The sequence below is a fragment of the Triticum urartu genome, chromosome 3A (genome assembly GCF_056163025.1).
Source record: "Triticum urartu cultivar PI428250 chromosome 3A, HENAU_Tu73, whole genome shotgun sequence".
Taxonomy (NCBI): Eukaryota; Viridiplantae; Streptophyta; class Magnoliopsida; order Poales; family Poaceae; genus Triticum; species Triticum urartu.
This window is the reverse complement of record NC_141875.1, coordinates 539,723,309-539,736,051: the sequence shown is the minus strand read 5'-3', so window position 1 is coordinate 539,736,051 and position 12,743 is coordinate 539,723,309. Positions and strand designations below refer to the sequence as shown.

At 44.7% G+C, this 12,743-nt stretch overlaps 1 protein-coding gene across 2 annotated transcripts in view; it reads right to left on the bottom strand.

The window, feature by feature from the left end:
- Window positions 1-12,743, bottom strand: part of LOC125545001 (ARM repeat superfamily protein) — a 34,640-nt gene that overhangs the window by 16,923 nt on the left and 4,974 nt on the right. For both annotated transcript variants that reach the window (XM_048708822.2, XM_048708824.2), the window contains 7 exons: window positions 12,656-12,711; window positions 10,950-11,004; window positions 10,809-10,865; window positions 10,321-10,422; window positions 9,214-9,294; window positions 9,084-9,136; window positions 7,834-7,903 (listed from right to left, as the gene is read on the bottom strand). In XM_048708822.2, the coding sequence (XP_048564779.1) occupies window positions 7,834-7,903; window positions 9,084-9,136; window positions 9,214-9,294; window positions 10,321-10,422; window positions 10,809-10,865; window positions 10,950-11,004; window positions 12,656-12,711 (474 nt within the window). The remainder of the gene's footprint in view (window positions 1-7,833; window positions 7,904-9,083; window positions 9,137-9,213; window positions 9,295-10,320; window positions 10,423-10,808; window positions 10,866-10,949; window positions 11,005-12,655; window positions 12,712-12,743) is intronic.

The window sequence follows — 12,743 nt, the reverse complement described above, 5'->3', positions numbered from 1 at the left end:
ATTCTCGACCCTGGGAAAGATCCGTGGCGACTCACTTGTGTGTATGGTGAAGCACAAACCCAGTTGAGACATCTAACCTGGACAGTGTTAAAAAACATAAGCAGTCAAAGCGCATTGCCATGGCTATGTATTGGAGATTTTAACGAAGTTCTGCGTCCGGATGAGCACGAGGGGTGGGGCAGCGGAGTAATGACCAGATCCAGGGTTTTGGAGATGCCGTTGACGTGTGCATGTTGATGGACTTGGGGTACAAAGGCCGTTTTTGGACTTTCGAAAAGGAGGTTGCGGGCGGCACTTTCACACGTGTCAGACTTGATAGGGCGCTTGGATCTGCAGAATGGAGTGCTCAGTTTCCCCTTGCTAGCCTGTCCCACCTGACGGCGGCCACTTCGGACCACTGTCCAATTTTCCTGGAGATAAATGAGCCCAGCGTGCCAACTAGACGTAAGGGTTTCAGGTATGAGACCATGTGGGAAACTCATGAACAATGGCAGGAGACAATCGTAGAGAAGTGGGGCTCAAAGCACTCGGGCCACACTGTGGAGGAGATTCAGCGCAAGCTGGCTGCTCTAGCTACAGACATGTCAAAGTGGAACAAAGACACCTTTGGTAGCGTGCGGAAAGAGATCCGAGCTTTGAAACTTGAACTTGAACGCCTTAGGGGCGATCCTGCGAGGTCGGGACCTTCACATGTGGAGATAAAAATCAACGACAAACTGGTCGAATTATATCACAGGGAGGAACTGATGTGGCGACAGAGGTCGAGAATTGAGTGGCTAGCCTCCTGGGACAAGAACACGCGATTTTTTCACCTCAGAGCTAGCATCAGGCGCAAGAAGAATATGGTGAAAGCCCTGGCTAATTCGCTTGGTGTGCTAATTGACGACCCTGGAGATCTTAGAGAGATGGTTAACGATTTCTATCAAACTTTATACACATCCGAGGGTGTGACAGGGCTTGACGAGGTCATGTCTCATGTTCCGGTTAAGGTGAAAGCAGGCATGAATGATATCTTATGCGCGCCATATACAAATGACGAGGTGAAAGTGGCCCTATTCCAAATGTTCCCGACGAAAGCACCGGGTCCAGATGGTTTTCCAACTCATTGTTATCAGAGGCATTGGTCTTTGTGTGGCGAGGAGATCACGAGGGCGGTACTTAGAATCGTCAGAGGAGAGGAGAGTGCGGAGAGTATAAATGATACGGTATTGGTGCTAATACCAAAGGTAACAAACCCAACTCTCCTTTCTCAATTCAGACCTATAAGCTTATGCAACGTCCTATATAAGATAGCTTCAAAGGTCGTGGCAAATAGACTCAAACAAATACTGCCTGACATCATCTCTGAGGAGCAGTCAGCCTTTGTCCCAGGCAGGCTAATTACTGACAACATCATATGTGCCTACGAGTGTCTACATTTCATGAAGAGGTCTAGGGCAAAGAGTAACAGCACATGCGCTCTGAAGCTTGACATGATGAAAGCGTATGATCGTTTGGAGTGGCAGTATCTGAGGGCGATTATGGCCAAACTGGGATTTGCACAGGCATGGATTGATATAGTGATGCACATGGTATCGTCAGTGTCTTTCTCAGTTCTTTTTAATAGAGAGAAACTAGACCAGTTCAAACCTTCCAGAGGTATTAGACAGGGAGACCCTATCTCCCCTTGTTTTTTATTGCAGCGGAGGGCCTTTCGTGCCTTTTAAAATCCAGTTCTCAGTCATTAGTGCTAGAAGGAATCAAGGTGGCTCCAACAGCTCCGGCTGTAAACCACCTTTTGTTTGCAGATGACAGCCTGCTGTTTTTCAAAGCCAGTGTTGAGGGAGCGGATGCGGTGACAAACCTATTGAATGCTTATTGTGGTGCTTCGGGTCAAAGAGTGAATAATGATAAGTCTACTATATTCTTTAGCAGGGGGTGTCCTTAGGCAACCCGGGAGAGTGTGAAGCTGGTTGTTCAAGTCCACAAAGAATCTTTGAGTGACGAATATTTGGGAATGCCAACAGATGTGGGGCACTCAAAGAATGGCACTTTTAAATACCTTCGCGACCGTGTGTGGGAAAAGGTCAAGGGGTGGATGGAGAAGCTGTTATCTTCAGCAAGAAAGGAAGTGCTCATCAAATCCGTTGCTCAGGCAATCCTAGTTTACTCTATGGCCTGCTTTCGCCTGCCGAGAGGCCTGTGTGAAAATATCACATCCATCATACGGAAGTTCTGGTGGGGTAGCAAGCAAGGCAAACGGAAACCAGCCTAGGTATCATGGGAGATCATGACGAGGCCAAAATATATGGGAGGGCTGGGCTTCCGCGACCTAGAGATGTTTAACCTCGCGTTACTTGCCAGACAGGCGTGGAGAGTGCTGAATAACCCTAACACTTTGAGCTCTTTGATTCTGAAGGCAGCATACTTCCCTGAGACGGGAATTTTGGAGGCCGAGCTGGGTGCACACCCCTCGCAGATCTGGCGTGCAATAATTGATGGAAGGGACATAATGAAGCAAGGAATCATTAGGAGAATCGCTACGGGAGAGGACACGATGATATGGGAACATAACTGGATTCCGAGGGATGGTATCCCTAGGCCCATAGTTTCTCTGATTCAAGATCCACCTACCCGCGTGCATGAGCTCATAGATCAAACTACAGCCACGTGGAAGGAGGATTTGGTCCGTTCAGTGTTCATATCTATTGATGCCGAGGCCATACTCAAGATCCCATTATGCACAAGGAGAGTGGATGACTTTTGGGCATGGAGTAGAGAGAAGAGAGGTATGTTCACCGTCTGTTCGGCATATCGCATGATCCAATGTACCAAGCTATGCCGTGAAAATTGGCTATATGGTACCGAGGGGCCTTCTAGCTTCGAGGAGAGCAGCAACTGGACGTCTCTCTGGCACACCCAGGTTCCGAAATCCGTGTGTTCCTATGGCGGTTGGCGAGGGAGTCGATTCCCACATATGATATACTACACCACCGCAACATGGCTACCTCGCCAGCATGCCAGATATGTGGGGCGGCGGACTCCTGGAGACACGCCTTGCTCGACTGTACCATGTCAAGGAGCGTATGGGCTCTAGCACCGGAGAATTTGGTCGGCCAAATGGCTACTTGCGTCAACCCAAGTGCTAAATCATGGTTGTTCACGATGAAGGACACATTATCACATGACGAGTTCACCAGACTTGGAGTAACTTTGTGGGCAATATGGAGCTCAAGGAGGAAACTGATTCACGAAGGGCTGCACCAAACACCACATGCAACAAACGCTTTTGTGGTCTCTTTTCTCAACGATCTCCAGGTACTAACAAAACCACAAGGGCAGCATAGGGTGGCTCAACCTCGTCTGAACCAATGGGTACCACCGAAAGACGGAACATGCAAGATCAATGTTGATGCAGCGCTCATGAGAACCAGACCCGTAGGGTCGGTGGCAGCGGTGTGCAGGGATCACCAGGGAGTTTTCCTGGGTGCGTCCACGATTACCTTTCATGGCATTGATGATCCTACGACGCTTGAAGCCCTGGCTGTGCGGGAATCGTTAGCTCTGGCAGAGGATTTGTATGAAAACAGGATCTCGGTGGCCTCGGACTGCAAAGTGGTCATCGATGATATTGGGCAGCCGAGTGCAGCGGTATACGGAGCTATCATTAGGGAGATAGTAGATCGTTCGAAGAATTTTGTTAATTGCTTTTTTAGCCATGAGTTTAGGAGGTCGAATGTCAAGGCTCACAATTTAGCAAAGCATGCTCTCTCACTTGGTGTTGGCCGCTGTGTGTGGCTAGGCAACCCAGGTGATCTATCTTTCGTCCCTGTAAACATTGTGACGAGTTAAATAAAAGCTTCGCAAGATTGTCTCAAAAAAAAGTACTGTTGTTGTGCTGCTCTCCTTTGATGTTAGATAGTGATGTACAATTATTGCTGCTGTGTTGTTGTTGCTGCTGCTCTTCTATGTATATCTAGACATCATCAGAACATCAATGTAACACTCTTCCTTGTTGCTATGTAGCCTAGGATTGCATATTTAGACATTCAGTAGAATGCATGTTGCTATGTAGCCTCGGATATATAAATATGGCCCTAGTTAACCTACCGATAAATGGGTTACCGATATATTTAGTTAAATGGCCGATTCGCCGATTAATCCCTTATCAGCCCCCGACAGATATGGTACCAGTTACCGATATCCTGAACAGTAGCTAAAAGGAGAGCTGCTGAAGTCAAAGCGGGGGTATGCTGCTAACTTGAGTATAAAACAACAATAAGGAAACAAGAATGAACATACCAAGAAAACTTTGGAAAATGCACTTATGGATGACAGAAGATAAGAAAAGTGTAGCTCAGGTGGTTTGGCATTGCACCCAGCCATACAGGCCAGGTGAATCTCCACTCCTCCGTTTTGTAATATAAGAAATTTCTTAGGAATGGTCTTTCACAAAAATAACATTCAACTGGAATCAACTCATCAAGGCTGCAGTGCCAGTTACTATGTTTTTTATTTCCATGTTAGCCCATGATTTTAATGCTGGTAGAGAATGACCGTTGGTTGAAATAAGACATAGAATGTAGGGCAGTGGGATCACCTCGTCTAATAGGGGCAACATAGGCTCATACCTGTTAAGTGTTAGATTAGCCTTGTGTTCTATTGGCCTGTGTGCATTGTGTGGTTAGACCTACAGGGTGAACAGGAGGAAGTATTATGATGTCTCACCGAACTTAGGTGACTCAAATACACGGCATCACGATATCTAGGGCCAGGCTGAGGATAACTCATGAGATACTGTGACAGGACGTGCCTCACTAACTTGCTCAGAGAAACAAAAACCAGGGTACTATCAAAATTACCATTTTCGGCATAGAGGGAAACACTCGAAGCCATGTGCCTGGGAGTGAGACGCCGAAGCATTCCTCTCTCGACCGCACGAAGAATCAAGGAGTTTAGGACGTCGATGATGAGAGTGAGCAACATCGGAGAAAGCGGATCACCTTGCCGAAGGCCCCTGGCATGGGAAATAGGGTGCCCTGGCACGCCATTCACAAGCATGGATACCAAAGCCACTCGAGTCGAAGCCGTAGCGAGGAGGATGGAGATCCACTCACGCCAGCGCGGATCAAAGCCAAGATGGCTGAGGATCTGGAGAAGAAATGGCCACGAGACTGAGTCGAATGCCCTGGCAATGTCGAGCTTGAGCATCATGAGAGGGACCTTCAGGTTGTGGATGAGGCGGGCGGTTTGCTGCATGAGCAAGAAGTTGTCCTGGATGCTGCACCCGGCAATGAACGCGCTCCGGTTCGTGGACACCATGCCTCCGAGACGAGGGGCAAGCCGAAGGGAGAGGGCTTTAGCAAAGAGCTTGGCAATGAGATGAATAAGGCTGATCGGACGATAGTCAAACGGGGACTCGGCATCAGCTCGCTTGGGCAGCAAGGTGAAGAATGCTCATTGAGTTTCTCGAAGCCACGGGCATTGAGAGAATAGAACTTTCCAAAGGCGTCAAGAATGTCCTTCATAATATTCCAACATGCACGAAGGAGCTCCGCGGAGAACCCATCCGGTCCTGGTGCCTTGCCCATGGGCATGGATTTGACGCATGCCAAATCTCATCCTCGGAGAATGGTCAAGAGCCGCCAGATCAAAGTGCCATGGGTGAACCTATTCTAGGGCGAGCGAGAAAGCACGTTCATCAGAAGATCCAATGATGGCCGAGAAGTGGTCGAAGGCCGCGTCGGCAAGGGCAGCCGACTCAGATACGGTGCAGTCCGCAGTCTTGGGTAAGAAGATATGGCTCTTCTGACGGCGATGTGCGGCATGGACACGCAAAAATGCAGAGCTCGCGTCACCACATTTGAGCCATGCAAATCGCAAGCGTTGTCACGTAGACGAGCAAACAAGGCGGTCACTATGCTCCGCCGCCCCGATTGGTTGTACTGAAGAACACGTCGACACGATCCAGAGCGACCTTGCTTGCCCCATATCCTCCTTCCCGGTGCGATACCTCGACTTGCCCGTTTCACTTGGCAAGGTGCCTACAGCCGCTCTTCTTCCCCTGGCCGAGAAGATCGAAGGCAAGATCCCCACATGGCGTGTTGTTATGCTATCCCTCGGCGATCGGTTGCCCCTGGTGAGGCACGTTCTTTGTGCTATCCCCAACCACTTCCTCGTCGCCATCGCACTCAACAAATCCATCCTCAAGAGGGTGAACCGGGCGATCTGAGGCTTCCTTTGGGCAGGACGCAAGGATGCCCGCAGTGGACAATGCAAGGTCAACTGGCCTCGAGTTTGCCGGCCCTTGCACCTCGGCAGCCTTGGAGTTCGGGATCTTCACTCTGCCGGTCTGGCTCTACGCGCCTGGTGGGTTTGGCTACAACGTACTGATCTGCACCGTCCCTACAGTCACCTTCCTCTAACTCATGACAAGGAGGTTAACGCTATTGTGCACGCATCTACCTCCTGGCAGCTTGGTGATGGCCATCTCATCTTTTTTGGACGAATCACTAGGTCCCCGGCTGCTGCATCACCGAGCTTGCGCCACTTATCGTCACGATGGTCCCTCGACGACGCCACAAATCCCGCACTATTCAGGAAGGTTTACAGCTTCGATCATGGGGTACAGGATATCCAAGGTGCCCTTGGCCCTGCCGCCATGGTCCAGTATGTCGAGCTTTGGCGCTTGCTCCGCCACACCCACCTCTCAAATATCCCAGAAAAGCTAGTCTGGCATTGAACCGAGCCCGAGTTTACACCGCCGCTTCTTGCTACTCTACCATGTTCATTGGCTTGCTGCCAGACCCGCACCGGCGGCTAACTTGGAAAACCTGGGCGCCTCGAACATCAAGATCTTCATGTGGTTGGCTGCCCAAGACTGGTGCTGGGCCGCGGAAAGGCTCGCGCGTCACGGCTTGCCTCACACCGATTATTGCCTCCTATGCAACCAGGAGCCAGAGAGCATGCAGCACCTCCTGGTTGGCTGCTCCTCTCGCCAGCTTTGGTACGAGTAACTTGGTGCCATTCCACCATTGCTCCACCACAACCGAACGACCTCTTCTTGGAGTGATGGTCAGATGCCTTGCCACGTCCCCTTCCTCCTACCAAAAAGGGCTCTCTTCCCTCTTCCTTCTGACGGCATGGTACCTTTGGAAGCATCGGAATGGGTGCATGTTCGACGTCTACACCCCTCCCTGAGCCACCTCCTACAGCTCATCAAGGATGGAGCTCGGCTATGGGCGCAAGCGGGTGCTTTTGACTTGGCCAAAATCATTAGGGAGTAGTCTGCATGTGGTAGTTTATATCCCCCCCCCCCCCCGCCCCCCTTCTCTCTCTTCCGACATTCCATTTTGTTTCAGTGTCGAAGACCTTGTAACTTGTTCTAGTCTTCTATCAATGAAAGATACGCAAGCTTTGCATATTCGCGATTTTTTTACCGTTTTCAACAAAGCTCCATTTGGGATGTGCAACTACTTTTAGATCATATATAAATATATAGATAAAAAGGCTAGTGGTTTGCATCATAAATGCACATCAATGCCCAAATATGCCGGCCAAGCATATGGTATGGATGCCTATCAGCATGAGTGAGAAGTCAGTTCATCTAATACAGCATAAAAACAGAAAGGCAGCTTATACTGGAGATGGTATTACCAAGTCAATACGTCTGATCTTGAGACACAAATCATGCACAAAAATAAATAAAGAAGCTACTATCCAAAAGAAAAAGGAAAAGTCATGTCATGTCATGAAAGTGGTACAAGAACATACAAGGAACTGAAATGATGAGACTAATTAGAAGTGCAATGCCAACAAACCAAAATGAGAATGTTATGTGGTAAGGTATATCACCTGAATAGTAGCTACCACCAAAGCAAGTGCTTTAACGATGTTCTCCACAACATTAGTATTTGTAGGGTTTCTGTATTAATAGCAAAAAAAATACAAATATTAATTGAGGTTTTCCAGAATAAGTATAAATGTGCCCAATGTATAATGCATGCCCAGAGATGAAAAGCATCAGTGTAGTAACTCGTATGACAAGGAGGTACAAAGCAGGCTTCTGACCTAAGTAACAAATTTAAAACATAACAGAGGGGCTTTCAGTTGTTACCTTCATCAGTTAATCTAGTTACGGGTAAAATACCTTAGTTGCAACCCCAATAAGGTTGCACAACACCAGTAGCATGTTAACAACTATCTATGTCGCATGTTAGAATCCTTAAATTCCCTTGAGAGGTTTAACACATCCAATCACCAAAAGAAAACAAGGTTCACTGATATCTAAGAAGTGACCCTTTTTAAAATGAGATTTGACTTGCCATTTCCATCAATTAAACATAAATAAATAATGATGCTAAACATTTTAGGATCATGGTGTCTCTGGCAGGATTTCTTGAATCTACCTACTTGTCCTATAGCAACAGTACTGTTGACAGCACTGCAACCTTATCTATCACCCTTTAACCCAATTAACATAACTTCACATAAAAGATGTGGTTAGCCTAAAATGGGTGTGAAAAATGAAGTAAAAGTTCAAGAATCTATGCATTAATGCATCACACAGTTGTCCCTAATTTGGGATATGAGTTACCGCGACTATATTTTCAAGTCCCGCTAGACTCGCAAGGCTATCATAGCACAAGAATGAACTATGACAGACTTCATAGAAGATAAAGCTTCCTGAATCCTGATTAGATATTTGGTAGTTCACCTCATTAGAGGCAAAAAGGATGGAAAGGAACCAAACATGTCTCAAGACACTGGTCTAAAAAACCTTTCTCTCAGGCAAATGAAGCAAGTTACACAATTTCAACTGAATATAACTTCCATCATGATATGTGCTACCTACATGCCTACGCAAGTTAAACTCTGGAACCAATTCCCTTATAAACGAACAATTAATAATACAATGTGAATTATGAGCCAGTTTATAATATTGCCAACAATTATTTTTGGGAAAGACATGCAGACACAAACTTCCTATCCTGCAACACAAGCATGATCTAGAAGCTTCTAGACAAGTCAAAAATAAAGTCAGCCATAGGCATAGAATGACCACATCAAAAGAAAGCATGGAGTTATGGGGATACAATACATACATGTCAAACGTCTGAAATAGGGAGCGCAGAGTGCGAGCTTCTACACAAAAACCCTGGTAATCAAAAGGTATGCACAAGTAAGAACAGATCATCCACAAACATCAATTTCCGTTGTATCCAAGGAACTTACCCTCAAAATTTCGAGAACAAGTATCTGATGCCATAAAGGTAAATCCAGGCGGGTAACTTTCACAAGCATGTTCAGAAATACCTGTCAACAGAAGCATCTTAGTGCTCATGTAAGATAAATAACCAGAATAAAGTAAAAGCACCTTGAGCACTCATTAAGTCATTACTATATAGAGCTGTCTAATTAACTATTTCATCCTTTAAGTGAACTGAAAGTACAACATATTTTGCTCAACATACAAGATCTTATGGTTGAACTATTGGGAAATATATATGGAACAAACTACCATTAAAATGGCAGAATGACAACTCACATCAACTGCTAAATCATTGATAGAACAAACTAGGGCTGATTGTTGATGTCAATAGAAGGTAAAGTGAATAATTCTGATTCATAGGGTCGTTGAAATATGTTGGCTACTCTTGGAGTCTTAGTGCTCAATCACACCAATCCAGATAAGATCCAATGGTCAAGATTGTCTTTACTATTTTAAAAACAGTCATACCTATGTGTACTGAACCTGGATAGCTAGTCCAGCCGTTCTTTTGTTTTTAATTATAACCTGCACAATACTTAGCAAAAGCTATCGGCTGGACTCACATTAAGTATAGATTTGCATTCTTACATATTGCAGAAGAAGGGGTTTACTGATAGAACTGCACCGGGTTTCGATGACAGTGCTTAATTTAAAGCTGCTACGGAAAAGCCATTTGTAAAAGATCTAGGAGCCATTCCTATTAGAATTAGACAAATACTGCTATCCCATGGTTCTTCCCCCGTTTCCAGTGGATTGTTCTGTCATCTGGGACATAGTAACATCTTCCTTTCACAGTTTGATTTTTAGACAAACGTAGCTAACAAAAAATGCAAACCTCTGAAAGTGGTTCTACCAAAAGAGATTGCCAATTGCCATAATCCACTGCAATGCCAAACAGAGCCTAGTTATTATCAGCAGTTTTCTGGACTCTGGTTGATCAATTAAAGTTATCAGAAGGTTTCTGTGTTGGAGCTTAAGTTGATCATTGTAGATGGTTTAATTCAGACTATTTAGTGGCTCACAGGCCTGTTGCGGTACTGGCGTGTACATGAGGTTGGACAGAACAATACCTCACTTTCAGTGACAAGTGAAGAGCTGTAGAGTCTGATAACATGAGCAACCAAACGTAGGACTAAACGGCGGAAAGCAGGTTCCCCTGCTTCACCTTCAAGCTGAAGATAAGTAAATCAGCAAACATACCAATACAGAATCAGTTAATAACTGGATCATGCATGAAATCGGGAAACGGAAATAGTAAAGAACTCATAAAAATTCATTTTCATTTATGTATTTTTATTTCCTTGCAACTGAACGAGGTACTGGCACACCAAAAGATGAGGTTCACCATTTGAAATTTTCCTTCCTGGACTTAACATAGATACTGGATGCACCTAAAAGTACTTGAAGGGCACTTCAAACTTCTTGGTTAGTAAAGTGGTAGGTCATATTCGTGCTTCTGCATATAAATTTTGCAATAGTGGCGAGGCCTTGTAATTTTCTGACTAGACATTTAGCATGCTATACATTTAAAAAAAAGTCCTTATTTCCATTTACTTACCTCCACATTCGTGCGGAGTGAAGTCATAAGAAGTGAGCATATTTGATGTCGCAATACCTGGCAAGTTTTAAGAGGCTCTTTTGTTATGGATCAATGGTTAACAAAAATGTCTGAGGACAAAAGATGTACATAAACACGAACCTGCTGGTAAGATAATAATGCCCGGAATACAGGAACATATGTCGATAGCACAAACCTAGCACAAAGCACGTCAAGATAAACTCAGCAACAGAGTCAGGACTCAGGATAAGTTATCTTCAAGTCCAATCCTAAATAATATCAACATATTCTAAAAGGGCAGCCCGGTGCACGTAGCTCCTGCTTGCCCAGGGTCCGGAGAAGGGTCCGACCACTTTGGGTCTTTTGTACGCAGCCTTTCCTTGCATTTCTGCAAGAGGCTGTTCCCAGGACTCGAACCCGTGACCAGCCTTGCCCAGGATCACAAGGAGGTCACAAGGCAACAGCCTTACCGCTGCGCCAAGGCTCCCCTTCCATATATTCTATGAGGACAAAAAAGTTAAAAGAAGCTTGCTGATGAAAAGATTGCTATCACTAATCTGCCTAAACTATAATGGAACTGAGGAAAATAATACATCAAATTTTGGTGTGTTACTTAACAAATAAGACAGGAAATCAGCAACAAATCACAAAGCAAATGCAGAAACAGAAGAAAAATGCACTTACAGAAGAAACAGAAAAAATATTGAAACAAGTTAATAACAATCCAGAAATTTGGAGAACACCTTCATAACTCCAACCAAACAAAATGAAGAGCAAACTCAAGTCAGCATGACTAGTAAATTAACGATGTGCTGGCTTAATCCAAATCTGACATATTTACCCCATTTAACATATCTAGAAAGAAAATATAAAAATGAAACAAAAATCGTTCCAGATTACAAAGAACTGACTGTATCTATTGTTCATAACGGAACCATCTTTGAGCAAGTAATGTGGACTATTGCACTTGAATCAATACATCTTGTTTTCACATTGGATTATCTTTGAGACAAGTTAATAACAATCCAGAAATTTGGAGAATGCCTTCATAACTCCAACCAAACAAAATGAAGAGCAAACTCAAGTCAGCATGACTAGTAAATTAACGATGTGCTGGCTTAATCCAAATCTGACATATTTACCCCATTTAACATATCTAGAAAGAAAATATAAAAATGAAACAAAAATCGTTCCAGATTACAAAGAACTGACTGTATCTATTGTTCATAACGGAACCATCTTTGAGCAAGTAATGTGGACTATGGCACTTGAATCAATACATCTTGTTTTCACATTGGATTATCTTTGAGATAATAGTGTGATATGTAGTGCTTCCATGCTCCCCCTCAGAAGTAAAAACTGGGAAAACGCATTAAGGGTTTGAATTGCAACAGTCCACTATTCCACTACCGCCAATATCTTCAATGATACAAGGTGCTTACAGGTAGTTTTCTTTGCCATACTGAAGAAAAAATGTACAAATCCACGGGCACAAATTAAATTCTTCGTTAAGCACTAATGCTTGCATGGGCACTTGTGAGTTTGTAGGAAGATGTAACCACCTAAACGCGTATATACTTGCACTAAAAGGTTGGGCTTTTTAATGGATGCTTATGTCGCAAACAACCCTCTTCTAAGCATCTCGCGAAGCACCTCCTTCATGAGAGATGCTCGTGCACTTCAATTTTTAGAAGACATGTGAATGCAGCAGCTCAAGTAAACAACCTTTCATCCAACACTAAACTTTGTTAAAACACAAAATGTGTAGAATATTGGGCATCATGAAAGCTGTGACAACTGGCTAATATGGAAGTATCCAAGATTTTCAGTATGAAAAGAGAACTTACTCAAGTATGTCAAGGGCAAACGTCCGATGCAGTGACTGAGCATGCAACCACCTAGCCTAAAGAAAGAGACAGTAGTAACTTTATCAAG